At 53.4% G+C, this 14,277-nt stretch overlaps 1 protein-coding gene across 1 annotated transcript in view; it reads right to left on the minus strand.

Moving 5' to 3' along the window:
* Nucleotides 1-5,712: 5,712 nt before the first annotated feature.
* Nucleotides 5,713-14,277, minus strand: part of APCDD1L (APC down-regulated 1 like) — a 48,168-nt gene continuing 39,603 nt past the window's right edge. Inside the window, exons 3-4 of the mRNA XM_036094422.2 lie at nt 11,225-11,777; nt 5,713-6,496 (exon numbers count right to left, since the gene is read on the minus strand). Coding sequence (XP_035950315.1) covers nt 5,729-6,496; nt 11,225-11,777 — 1,321 coding nt within the window. The 3' untranslated portion in view covers nt 5,713-5,728. The remainder of the gene's footprint in view (nt 6,497-11,224; nt 11,778-14,277) is intronic.

Here is a 14,277-nt window from a genome sequence, read left to right on the forward strand (position 1 = left end):
AGAAAGGAGTGTATGGGAGTTAACTTTTCTGAGAACTTTACATATCTGAACATGTTCCATTCTGCCCTCCCACTCAGTTGATAGTAGTACTGGGTATAAAAATCAAGGTTGGAAATCATGTTGAGGAGTTTAGAATGTTTGCTGATTGCCAGCTTCCAGTGTTGCCCTTAAGAAGTCTAATACCATTAACTCCTAATCCTTTTTTTTTTTTAATTTAATTTTTGGAGAAATTCAGCTTTAACTTCCAACTTTCTCTTGATTTGTCTGCCATCATATTTATAATTTTCAAGAATTCTTTCCTTTCTAAATACTATTGTTTGTAACAAACTGCTCTTGCTAGATGTATATATTCTTTTCACTGAGGATATTCTAGTCCTTTTTTTTTTTTTTTGGTTCTCGTTCTATAAATAAGAGGGACTGAAAAATGTTGATGGTCTTTAAAACATTAGCATTGTTTTCACCAAGGGTGGTATAGTTCTTTTTGTTGTTCTGTCCCGTGTATTATCTGCTTCTTACTAGTCACTTTTAGCTTATTTATTTATTTTTAAGTAATCTCTACACCCAACATGGGGCTCTTACTAGTCACTTTGGGCTAGGTTTTTGTCTCTATCATTTTGGAGGCTTTCCTTAAATGCCTGGTGATCCTTGACCATCCTTTAATGTTTTTAGGAGTGAAGCACTAAAGAGCGGCATCTGTGTAGGTGGGATTTGCTGAATGGTGGGTCTCTATGCAAGCTAACGGGTGGGGACCTCACAGACACCTCCTTGGGGGAACTTCCAGCTGTCAGTATCTGTAGTTGGTTTAATGTGGGTTCATTTCTCTGGAATCTTCCTGTCTCCTGCGTGGTAGCAGAAGCCTGACCACTATCTCTCAAGGAGAAGGAGGCTGTGCAACCCAACCGTTTAATGGGTAGAGTTTTCTTTGCTACCTATATTTTTAAGCATGGCACCTTGCCCTGGATGGTCTGCAAGTCCAACCATCCCGATTGCATTTCCAGTTTCATACAGGGGTTAGGAAGAGGATCTGGGGGTAAAACTCCTTTGAAGACTTTCACATAGTCCTGTTTTCAGCCCCAGTGCTCTCCCGCCCCTAGGGTTCCTTAGACCACTGCTTCCTAAGCCTTTGGGGGCATGAGTGGACTTGCTTCTGACCCCTACCCCTAAACCGGCCAGGCAGCACCTTTCTCTCCACTCTCTGTCACCTGCTCTCAACATGTTACCCATCAGCCCTCCAGACTCCAGAGGTTTGCTGCCATCTCTACTTGACTCTTCTCCTTTCCTGTGTATCCATGTGAACTTGTGCCTCTTCGTTCCTTTCCCATAATTTACAGGGGGCTTCAGAAGGAAGTAGATGTGAAAGCCGGTGTCCCACCTGGCCTGTGTCGGGTACTCAGTACCTACATGTAGTTCTTAATAAACTGACTGTTGATTTTAACAGCAGTGATGACCAAGAAAAATAAGGTTTTTTGCTAATTATTTTTCTCCTGAGGGATTAAAAAAGTACCAAATGTAGGAGCAAGAGTAGTAGGTTATTAATAACCCTTAGGAAGTAAATACGACATCACTGGGAGAAGACCCATCCTCACTGAGATTTTTGTTTAAAGCCATTCCTCTTAGAACACGACATTGCTGCTTCTTGAATCTCTTACCAGGCAGGCATGGTCTTTCCAGCTGTTTCAGCTCGTTTTCCTGGGGAGGAAACTGAAGCCAGGGGCTCCACAGCTAAGGATGGAGAGTCTTAGGTGCCTGGATGATGCTGAGGGTCTCCCCATCTCCGTGACCTCTGTACGTGTGAAACCTGAGGGGATCCTGCCCGTGTCAGGCTGTGTGGCCCCTTGTTCTGGGACAGAGCTGGCCCCAATGCCCTTCCTAGGAAGAGCCTGGGTAGGAGAAAACAGATTTCCTCAAGTTCACAGTTCTGGGCTCTGCTCTGCCCATTTTATTAAAATAATAATAATAATAATAATAATAATAATAATAATAAAGCAACATCAAAATTCCAAGCCAGATTTAGAGTATGTGGCTGTCCTCTGGCTGCTTGAGTTTGGAGCCTCCAAATCAGTACTCAGTGGGTTTACTCATTCAACCAGTGTTTACTGAGCTCCTACTATGTGTCAGGCGCTTTCCACACGCTGGGGGCATGGTGGGGGACAAGACAGACAAGAGTGAGCCGTCAGGGGACTCCTAGAGGAGAGAGGCCGACAATAGGGAAATGAAGCACAGGGTCCTTAATCGTGACTGGTGAAAGCTAAGGTGCTGGAGCATTCCAGGCAGAGGGAGGGGCGAAGAGAAGACCCTGATGGGGGTGGGGGGGCAGGTCAGTCCTCGGTCGTCACATCCATCTAGTGGGGTGTGTGTGAGGAGGACCAGCTTCTAGACACTTAAGGCCAAGCTCACCCCCAGGGAGCAGAAACGGTCCCCCCACCCCTCCCAGGGCCCCACTGATGGCCCTGATGCGCTTCCCCCCCTCCTCTGCGTCAGGAGCTGCTGTTCCCGCCCTGTCCCCTCCAGCCTCCCTCACGCCTGAGTCACCGAGGCCCCATGAGACCGGCCTGAGTGCGGCAGAGCCCGCGTCACTGTGAGCTGCTCTTTCTCAGGCCGGTAGCACCGCTGGGAGATTAAACACATTCGCTTAGAAAAAGCAAAGAAATAGCTTCTTTTGATAACCAGCATCTGTTAGTTAATGGGCCTCTGAGAGCTGTATACAATTTAAACTTTTTATTAAAAAAAAAAAAAAGCCTCATTTACTCTCCTGGGAGCTTGCACTATGAAATTATAAACTGCACGGGGTTTTTTTTCCTTCCCTTTTAAACGTGACTGAACATAGAATGGAGAACATTAATTTTGTTTTGTTTTGTTTTGAACTAGAACTATGGGTTTTACTTTCCCCTCTGTTGATTAAAGCTATCTTGGGTTTTATGTGGAGGGTTCTACAAGGAGCAGAGAAAGGGGCCAGAAGGCTGGTGTCTGTGGGCTTCTCACCCAGCCCCCTTGGCCCCCCAGGCCCCCAGATGACGCCTTCTTATTTCAGCTCAGGAGAGAAGGGCTTGTTGTCCTTTCTCCAGCCATGGTTCTTTCTGTCAGCATCCACTGCTCCAGAACCAAGAGGCCCTGGGAGGGAGGGCACCTCGGTCTAGTCAGGGGAGCCTTTAATTAGAAGTGGCTCATGCTGGGCCCCACGAAGGAGCTCTGACTTGCTTTCCCCAAACACAGTCAAGGAATCCCACCCTTATGAGGGGACTGGAATCCCGGAAGGACACCGCAAGCCAGATGCTCAGCTCTCGGGGTCTGGGGCCCAGCTGCTGGTGACCTTGGGCAAAGCCCGTTCTCCTCTCTGAGCCGTTAGCATCCTCACGAGCAGAGTCACACCCCTCACCTCCCGTGTTGTATCCCCCCCCCCCCGCCACCCTGGAAGGGATGCTGTGCCTGTATGTGCCTGTGGCCTCGTCACAGGTCTTGGTGTGAGGATTAGCTGGGATCGTAAACATAGGTTTCCTCGACTGTACTTACTGAGTGCGTGCAGGCAGCGCTGGACGAGATGGCGGAGACTGACTCAGTCCTTCCCTGTTCCACGGAGCTTACGGTTATGGTAGAGGAGGCAGAGAATAAACATGAACGAATGAGGTCATCTCTGACGGTGAGCAGTAAGCACTACAAGGTAGAGACTGCATGACGGAACGGGTGGGGATAGACAGAAGGACAGAAGGGGAAGGGAGGCTGCCTTTTGGGGTTGCTGATGGTCGGCCTCCCTAAGCCGGTGACATCTGGTCTGAGACTTGAAAAGGCCACGCTTCTGAGGATCATGGGGAAGAGAAGCAGCAGTGACACATGCAAAGGTCCTGAGGTAGGAACCAGTTTGTTGCGATCAAGAGCCAGAAGGAAGGACGGTGCAGCCAGGTGTGGGGAGGCATTGCTGGACCTTGCAGACGTCACTGACCCAGGAGTGGGGATTTTATTCTGAGTGCATTGGAAGCTTCTAGAGAATTTGTAACAGGGCAGGGCAGTCGCCTGAACCGAAGGGGCGTCGCAGAGAGCCGGGGTTAACCTCCACTGGTTTTATTCTCTTTCGCACATTCCCTGGAAGACACTTCACTTCCTTTCTTTAGAACCATAATCCCCTTGGTTGACTTTAATAACCAGCAAGAACATTTTTCAGGCTGTTTAATTTTATTAAAAGATTCAAATTTGATGACAAATGGTGTCATGGTTGCCTCGAGCTTCGGATACAAGACTTGCTCAGCCATGGACACATTATCGCCACCCACCCTCATCCCCACCAGGCAGTGCACCCCCCACCCCAATGCAGTCTGAGACCGTAAATAATCTAATTATTTTTTGTACTTTGGTAAATATGCCAGGAACACTCATAGCTCTCAGACCTACAGAGAATATTAACTTGGTGGGTCTTTTTTCTTTTTAAGAACAATGGGTAGATAAGTTAGAACAATCTCGGCGGGCTGATGGAACCCCACACAATTTAACAGAGGACAAGGGCTTCCCTCTGAAAGCCTCATTAGCCTTACAGACAATGGTTCAAGATCAGTGATAAGAGCCAGAGATAGGGATCGGGCGGAGGAAGGACGGGACGAATCATAGGCACAGAGTCCTGGAAACCCTTGAGCCCACCAGGATGCCAGTCAATTTCGCAGCGTACAGACAAGGCCTCGGGAACACGGGCAGGGTCCCTGCAGAGGCACAGCCTGTCCCCACCAGATGACAGCCCCCTCCGAGCAGAGGAGGACATCGGCACATTAGCATCCGGGCGAGCAGGCCACCTCCCCCTCGAGATGTTGCCGTGTAGCCTGGTGACCCCGACCTCTCCCTAGGATGGTCCCAAAGACACATTCGGAGGCCTCTCTCCCTCCTTGTCGGTTGAGCGCAGAGAATCTTGAAAACAGAGGACGTGTGTACAGGGCTAATTACAGAGCATCTTAGTGTCACCGCCATCATGAGTACTAATTACTTTCCAAAGGCTGGAAATGCAGTGCTCCTCCACAGACCTGCCCGCAGCAGCCCGCCGGGTGTGGGCGAGCCGGGCGCTCCGGTGGGCTCTGGCGGAGCGGCTTCCTTCGCGTCCTGGCCCGGGAGGGCCGGACTCGTCCGCGTGCGGCGTTGGCAGCTCGAGGCCTGCCTCGCAGACGCACCGGCAAGTGCAGACAAATGCCAGCAGCGAAAACTCAAGAAAGCTGAGCTGCCCCCGAAGAGACAAGACCTCCTCCAGAAAGCTGCCAAGTACCGAAGGCCCGAAGCAGCATCTTTAATTCATGGCCCTGGTTTGAGTTTGTATTGCTAAATGCAAATTAATAATCTTTAAACAACACTCCACAGGCTTGGCAGAGTGGCGGCGGCGGCATCCCCGTGCAGAACCTCGCTCCCGCGCCACAAAACGCCAAGGACGGGGCGGGAGAAGGGGCCACTGCCCAGGAGAACCGGGAGTGAGCATCTGGAGCCGTGCAGCCCTTGACATTGCCGCGCCCAGGTTCACGGTCAGCACTCGGGTTGGACTGCTGGCCGTGGTGCAGGCCTGGTGGGTGCTGTCGGACTTGGGCACTGAGCCCCCGGGACCCAGGCTGGCGGATGTCAGCAGGGCCGAGGAACGATCCACAGCAGAGCAGAGGGAAGAAGGGGCCCTTCTCGCGGATGCCTCACAAACCTCACAGTCTGTGCCCAGAGGGAGGCCCCGGGGGGGGGGGTCCCCGAGGGGCGGCCTAGAGCTCAGAGACCAATTTCATAACCACTTGAGGAAGGCCAGCCCTAGAGCTAGGGGCAGGATGGGGAGAGGGGCCGCTGGAGGACATGGCCCCCCACCACTGAGGGGCTTCGGCGGAGGCCTGTGCAGCGGGGGCCCAGAGACTCCCTCGGCCGCTCCGCCACAGAGCACCAGGGGTGCTTGGTAGGATGTGGGACGCTTCTCCGGGGTGTCGGGACTTGACCCGTCCGTGGGCCTTTGTCCAATGAAGAGCAGGCTTTGCCCGAGGGGGTCTAGCTCCATCTTGAAAAGCTCGTACTCCACGTGGGGGAGCCTGATGCCCAGTGGCAGGCACCCATTGGTGGCTGTGACGTCCCGCTCGGTTCCCAGGGACCAGGCCCCCGGGCCCCCACAGCTGCTGGGTTCGGAGAAGTTGAGCATGGCCGTGGTGACCTGGTCCATGGGAGTCACTCGGGCCTGCGTGACCTGAAACACCAGTTCGGTGCCGCCGAGGACCTTGCTAGAGGGCGTGCCCCTGGTGTAGTGGCCGGCTGCATAGACCGTGAAGGTGGGCTGGCGGCAGGCGGGGTCTGAGAAGTGGTGGTAATATCCTTCCCAGGAGCGGTTGTGCCCGTAGAAGGTGAAGAGCCTGGTGAGGAACAGCACGGCGGGGCGCACCTCGCACCCGGGGCTGACCCACCGGCCACCCAGGCGCAGGGGCAGGGCCACCTGCAGGGGCAGCACGGGTGGGTGGTGCTCGTCGGAGCGAGCAATGAGGCTGCACGCTGGGCAGGGGCGGGCGTGGTGCTGGCAGAGGACAAACAGAAACAGAACAGCGATTGTCCGAGGGGGAGGAGGAGTCAGGGTGCGGCCGGGAATGGGGGTATGTGGGGTCCCGCCCGTGGGTCACTCCCTGCCTCCCGCCCCAACGGCCACTTTGCTCTTGTCGGATCTCAGTAAGCTCCTCCCTCTTCTGGGCCTCTGCACCTGCTGTCCCTCTACCTGGAAATCCCCCCACATGTGGCCTGGCAGGCTCCTTCTAGTCTACGTCTCAGCTCAGCGAGGCCTTAGCGAGAACTCTCCAGATCATAGACCTGCCACTTCCTATGTCCTCTTCTTTCCCCACCTCCCCGTCGCTGGATGGTAGGCTCCTGAAGCCGGGAGGCCCCGGTAGTTACTCCATCCATCCCCAGGGCCTGGCACGGTGCCTGGCACAGCAGCCACACACTGATGGAGTGAACGGTTGGATGCATGCAGGAGAAATGCCCTGGGGTTTGGAAGGGGCCTTCCCCACACCCGTCCTGCTTGGTCCTGAGATTCGACCATTCAAGTTTATTGCCCTTCTCCTGGCCCACTGGGACTCCCCCCGCCCTCCAGCCCTCACGTTTAGGAGCCTCCTAAGCGCCGGGCGTTTTGCTCAGCCCTGCTCCGGCAAGTGTTACATGTCCTGGCAGAAGATGCTGGACCTCAGTGGGCCTGGCGGCCTGCCACGGTCTCCAGCCTGGAAGTGGTAGAGACGGGCTAGAACGTGCCATCTGGAGCTTCTTCCCCATCCCTACCATACTGAAAGCTTCACTGTCCTCACAGCGGTGCCATCCCCACCTTGGGGTGGAGAAGAGAGGCTCTTGTAGCTTCAGGAACCTCTGCAAGGGAGGGTGAGCCTCGTTCCCTCACTGCCTTGGAAAGTGCATGTGTTGACAGGGACGGAGGCCCATTAAAATACTCCTACCCGTGGAACCCCACCACTTAGAGCCTGCGCTGAGGAGGTGGTGGGAAAGAGATGTAGCACAGAGATGTTCATTGTAGGGTTATTTATAAGAGGGGAAACCAGCCACCCTCCAGTGGTCAGCTACGGCCTCAGCCCTCAGTTGTCCCAGGCTGTGCATTGGCTTTGTTCTCTTGTTGGCCTTATTACAGTTGGCCCTGCTTTCCAGAGGCACAGAGCTGGGCTCTCAGTAAAACACATCAACGGGGCACAGGGGCCAAACCACAGTGTGTGGGAGAAGTCAGTCTGCATTTTGGAGGGAAAAAGCTCAGCGGAGGCCAAACAGGAACCAGATAGAGACATCTTGGTGTGGGTTTTTTGTTTTTGGGTTTTTTTTGCGTTTGTTTTCGTTTTGTGTTGTGTTTTGAAAGGGAGCTGTTGCCCAGAATTTAGTCCAGAGCATCACTCTGAAAGGTAAATGTCCTGGGACCAATCACTTGTCAAAGCAAGGTTGATGTGGGCCATTTCAGAAGGAAACCCCAGGCCGGGGGCGCAGGCAGGACGCGCAAGGGAGAAGAAGGGTATTCGGAGAGCCTGGCTGGGAAAGCAGTTCCATTTTTTTTTTTTCCTGCAAAAAACAAAAGATTCCCACAGATTGCTGTTGGGTGAGTTTTATGCCAAACAAGTGGCTTTCGGGAGTTTTTGTCTAGAAAGAAACTATTGGATGATTAAGAAACAGTTTGGCTTTTTTCTTTTTCAGATTGCCACATTTTCAGCTCTTGTTAGTTGTGTCTGTGATGAACCTAAACTTGACTTGATTTCTATAATATGGAAGATTATATTATTTTTGGTTTGGGGGGATTTTTGACTCGAGGACAGAGGCCTCGAAGGCACTTTGAAATGCTAGTAAATGGCTGCAGAAGTGTGATGGGAAGAAATGAGCAGGCTGGGTAGTTAGCTGGAGTGCCGGTAATTGGAAGGCTGGCTGATAAGAGTCTAATTTAGGCATTTTAACGCACATTCCGACTGGTGTCGTACTGATGCCTATTGACAGAGCAGAACGCATTACATCAAAATAACACCAGGGCTGTCCTCCCCGACTCCCCCCCCCCCCCCCCCCCCCCCCCCGCAAAAGAGAGATCTTCTGCAGGCAGGACATTTGAGATACTGGTTGGTAATTCGGGGCAAGTGGATTTCTGCATAACAGAAACAAATTGAGAGCTAGTGAGCCTTTCAGGTGAGAGATGAGAGAGAACAGGCATCTCTTCCTCCGATGTGTTTGAAGGGGATGGAAGGTGAAAACCCTTTCTGGCATCATTCTGCAGAGGTCTGGAGATGCACGGGTTAATAAACAAGGCCCCAGCCAGCAGAATTCACACTTGTGCAGGAGCCAAACTCTTACTGGTTCAAACCTGTTACATAAAGTTATTTCTCAAACAGCACATAACAGTTTCTAATTAACCCCCAGAGGTGACACCAGGCTTAGATGATTTTGGTCGAGTGTTGGCTGATTGATTAGGATTCTACATCCAGGCAATGAATTTGGGGATCAAATTGGTTTTAAATTAACTTCTAAAAATGTTCGTGTTTACCATCTGGTTTGGGTCATGGGCAAGGCTTGGACCCTAGAGAGCATAAGGTAACGACTAATTCGTTACTTGGGGGTTTATCTGCAGCATTTTCTTCTTTGAAATTCTGTCTGTCTCTCTCTCTTTTTTTCTCCCGGGGAGGGGGCAGTTGCTGAGCAGATATTTAATTTAATGTGTGTGCATCTGGCACTGTTCGTCTATGCACACATTCCCGCTCTGCTTCTCGATCACGGGGCAGGTTGCTCTGGCCGCGCTGGCTGGGCAGGCAGCAGGAGGGCAGGGGTCTGCGGCCCCAGAGCCCCGCCTGGGGAGACATGAAAATTGTTATCCGCGGCGCCCCGGGGGTCCGTCCTTCCTGTGTTCAGAGCAGTTTGCCCTCCTAATGAGGTGGTGGGCGCCGGTAATCACCCCGCTGCTGGTGCCTTCTCCTAAGTAGGATTAACGTCAGACCAGCCTAGAACATTGCCTGCCAAAAAGGGAATGATCTGAGGTCATGAAAAGAACTCGGGCTGATTTTCTGATTATGAGAACTTCTTGTGCTTCTTCTCTGCTCCCCAGATCCTGGGTTGGGAGGAGGGGGTGGGAGAGGAGAAGAGGGCAGCGGGGCTCATCCCTAGTGCCCTTCTTTGGGGTCCTAACGAGCAGCTGCTCCCAGAGGTGAGAAGTTGCCCATCTGGTTTAGTGAATGCTGAGTACACAGTAGGCACTCAGTACATGCTGATGACGTGAGGGTCGCCTAAGGGCTCACTTGACAGGGGCTCCTGAACTCATGCATCCAGTCTGTTCGTTCTCACTTTTGGAAAATATTCCTTGGGTACTTAGTAGAGACATTCTTCACATGGCATCCTACCTTGACTTCAGTTTCAATAAACCCTAACTGATAAAAGTTAACTTCTCCTGTAATTGCCGGTGTAGGCAACAAACCTCTGTAACTTCTGGAACCTCTGACCTGTTGCCTGTCTCCTAGTAACAGTGTTGCAGATACTGGGAACATGTTTGCACTCAAGTAGGGAGAATAAAGGCTTCATAGTCCTAGTGTTCCTGGGTCACAAATTAATGCTTTAAGACTTGGGTAAGCAGTTTTAATTGAATTGGTTTCTGTTGAAATTCTATGTGTTTTTATTTTATGCTCCTACAGACATTTTTCTGGGGGTGGGGGGTGGTCCCGAGGCTTCACCAGCCGCCCCGGAGAAGTCCCGAGCCTCCCCGCCGTGTGGGCCAGGCGCTGCACTACTTGCCAAGAGTACATCACACAAATGAATCGCAGATCTTTCTGCCTGTGTGCTCATCAGGCAGGGAAGGGCTACCAGATCTCCCCCGAGTGGGGGGGCGGTGTGTTTGTGACCGCTGAATTTAAAATCGAAGTTAAGCACCTCAAGTGAAATTCACATTGGAGTTGGGGTGGAGGAAGTAAATCTCCCTTTATAGGGCAGCCTCCTGCCCCGAGGGCAGTCCATGGGTCATCTGAGAGCCTGTTGGAAATGCAGAGTCCCAGGTCCCACCCCAGACCCACAGGACCTGCCCCTGCATTCTCAGAAGATGCCCAGGTGATGGCATCTTGAGAGCAGAGTCTGAGGAGTGCTGCTCTCCCCAGCATTCGTGTGAAGGGGTACACTCAACATCTCTGGCTCCAGACAATAGAGAGGGCCACACGGAGCTTTTGGGGGAAACATCCACGGGCTCTGTGGCCGTCCAGCAGAGCCCTGGAGGAGGGCTGACCTCTCCCTTGTTCATTCACTAACATTTATTTGCCCCGACTCTGCCAGACCCTGGGCCGTGAGTGGGAACCCAGGAGAGAACGGGGCCCCGCCCTTGCAGAGAGTCTTCTTCTAGGGGAGAAGGTAGCAATTAACAAACAAACCATGCAGCCCAGGGAAGCTGAGTGCTGGAAAATGTGCAGAGTGGGGATTGGAGGGAACAATCTGAGAGATCTGAGAACTGAGAGAGACCTGCCCATGCCCAGGTGCCTAGCAGGGGCAGAAGGGAGGAACCCTGTGGGGCCCACAAGAAGGATGTCAGGAGGATCAGACACAGACAAGCTGAGTAGTGGTTCCTTCGGAAAAAGCCAGCCCTGTAAAGACCTGAGAAAAGATGTCTCAAGCAGAGGGAACAGCATGTGCAAATGTCCTGAGGTAAGCAGGCCAGCCTGGGGATGCAGAGAGGGTCCTAGGCAGGGACCAGACCATAGAGGGCCCACTGGGCTGGGGCTCAGAACTCGCCCTCCCAGGGCCCCAGACTCACCAGGGCACTCTGCAGCGGGCGCTGGTAGCCCGTGGGCCGGTAGTGCCGCCTCTCCACTTGGTCGGTGTGGATGTCCCCCAGGTAGAGCTCCTCCACGAGCCGGGGCCCCGCCCGGGCCTGCAGCTGCAGGTGACGCTGCATGCGGACCAGGCTGAGCTCATGCATGGTGAAGCCCAGGGCTTCTGTGCAGTCCCGCCGGGCCCGGGCGCTCAGCAGCTCATACAGTGCCCCGGGCAACCAGGCCCGGGCTGGGGGCAGCCGCTGGGCACAGTCCCGGCCTGCCCAGGTCTGGTTGAGGCTCCTGGTGACATCGAGCAGGGCGTGGCGGCTGTGAAAGACGATGCCCACCTTGTGCAGGTGGTAGTCGGCCTCAGTGGCACCTCTGGTGACCCAGGAGGCCCGGCGCAGGCGGACCTTGCCCTTGATGAGCAGGGAGTGGGCAGGCTCCCGGCAGAAGGGGTCCCTGTAGTAGAACTGGTAGGCTCGGAAGAGGCGGTTGGGATAGAAGGTGTAGGAGCGGGCGAGGAACTCGGGTCCTGGGCGCACCTCACAGCTGTCAGAGAGAGACAGAGAGAGAGAGAGAGATGGGGGTTGGGCAGAGCAGGGAGGACCTGCACGGTGAGCCCCTCTCCCTCTGTCCTGGGCTCCTGCTCCCATAGCCTCTATTTTAGACCTCCGCCCCTACAGCCTCAGTTTCCCTGAGTGGTTTCAGCCCCACCCTTGAGGCCAAGGGCCATCCGCTTGCTTCGTGGCCTCCACAAAAGCCTTCTTCTACTTCCTGCAATCCTAATTGCTTCTTCAGCCAACATCCTCCCTCGTGCCGTGGGTCCTCATACCTGTGAGTACCTATTGGCCCAGGAAGTACACAGACTGTGTAGCAGAGGACCTGGGTTCAGATCCCATTCCTGTCCCTCAGCAGCTGTGGACACTGCCCAGCTCCTTCCTCTGTGACACGGGGACATCAGACCCACAGTCAGGGTTTCCCGGAAGCGCGAGGCACAGTGCCCGGGAGGTGCTTAGGAAACAGAGGCTCCTTTGCACCGTTTGGGGAGCTCCATGCCGTGAGCTTGAGGAGGCAGTGTCCTCCCCGTTCTCTCCCCCATGGATCCCTGGCACCTGGCCCAGAGCCTGGCACCCAGCGGACCCTCCCTGGGGCCTCACTGAGGGAATCATGGTTGATGGGCAGTTACATCCAGTCTCCCCTTCGCTAGGTTGACTTCCCTGACCAAGTTTCATTCGTGCCTGTGACAGCTTGTTGATCTAAGCCAGGGGTCACCAAACTTTTTCCGTAAAGGGCCAGATAATAAGTATTTTTGTTTTGGCGGGCCAGGTGGTCTCTAGAGCTAAAGCAGCCAGAGACAATAAGTAAATGCGGCGGGGTGGGGCATGGTTGTGTGCCAATAAGACTTTATTTAAAAAAAACAGGTGGTGGGCTGGACCTGGCCCCCAGGATGGCTTCTGCTGGTGGTGGAGAAAGCACAGCGTGGGGTTGAGCACAAAGGGAACCTGAATGACTCCTAGACCCATGGCCGCAGCCTGGATTGGGGGCAGGGGAGCCTCTGAGACTGCACTGAGGGTGCAGACGGGGTGGATGTTGGGTGAGTTCCAGGGGGAAACAGAGCAGGTGGGGCCCACTTCACTCGCCGCTGTGAACACACACCACCGTTTCTGTTACCTTCTCAGTAGTTTTCATAGCAAGGCTGATGGAGCAGAGGAAACGTGTTCTTACCCAGCACGAAAACAGTTCCCTTTTCTTTTCTTTCAATCTTTCTGATTATGTTAAGGAGAAAGTCTCTGTTGGAGCTAACGTGTCTTTAACGCCAACCTCCCTTTTCTCCCAGAGAAAACAGACTCAGGACCTGAGGCAGGCAAGGAATCTAGCGAGAATTTAATTACGTTGTTTTGTTTTCATTGACTTTCTTTTTACAGTTACCTCCTATTTATGGCAGGTGGCTCTGCTCTCCCTATCCAGGGTGATATTACGCTTCCTTTAAAAATAATTACAGTATGCTGTAAATGTGTGCAGTTTACTGTATACCAATTATACCTCAATAAAGCTGGAAAAATAAATGAATATATTTAGGTAAACAAAAGCAAGCTGGTTTAAAGAAAAATGGTAAGGAAATGCCAGTACAGGAGGTCGTTGAAGACGGAGAGGGGTGACTCATACACCTGAGGGTGGGCTAAAGTCCTGTCCTCACCTGCATCTTGGACAGGGCTGGGGGCGAGAGAGATTTGGCTAATGGGACGCAGCAGGCCACAGTGGACAACCTCAGTGGTTCCCAGGCTCTGGATCGCTCCCTGCATTGCTTCCAGGAAGCAGCAAAGCCTGTCTGGAGAGCATGAAGAGGAACTTTCTAGGAAGGAAGTTCTAGAAGTTTCTAGAAGAACTGTCCTGGAATGCTGTTGTCTCAGGGCAGAAGCAGACTGCACCCAGTTCTGACCTTCCCCACAGCCCAGTTCTGTCTCGGGGTGACCCACACCATGGCACCTGGATCTCACCTGGACTGTGCAGTCAGGGTGGGGGCAGAGCCTGGGAACGCATCCAAAGTGGCTTTACAGAGCTCATGTCCCCTCCCTCCACCCAGAGTGCTAACAGATGTTTGGCAGTTGAGTTTCTCCCTGACCCCAGGAGGTGCACGGAGGACGCGGAGAGGCCAGTCCCTGACCCCGGAACAGGACTGGCCTCAAGGGGATGGCGGGGGAGGAAAGGATGCACTAGGTGTGGAGGAGGCCACGGCCTCCCTTCTCCCTCACCCACGAGGGAGGACTCAGACAGCTCTTGTAGATTTTGTGCCCCATGGATGAGGGTTAGAGCACAAAGCCCATTACCGCAGAGCAGCAAACAGGACCTCTGAAATGTCAGGCAAGCCTGTCTGGTTAGGAAGAGAATTCGATGGACAAGCAAGACACCTGGGTCCTCTTTGGCCTGCCACGTCCTGCCTCAGGACCTTTGCACCAGCCTCTCCAGAGGAGCTCTTCCCCTGGCTGACTCTTCTTTCAGCTCTCAACTGAATGTTACCACCTCTGAGAAGCCCCCACCCCGGTCCCTG

Source organism: Halichoerus grypus, chromosome 10, assembly GCF_964656455.1.
Source record: "Halichoerus grypus chromosome 10, mHalGry1.hap1.1, whole genome shotgun sequence".
Taxonomy (NCBI): domain Eukaryota; kingdom Metazoa; phylum Chordata; class Mammalia; order Carnivora; family Phocidae; genus Halichoerus; species Halichoerus grypus.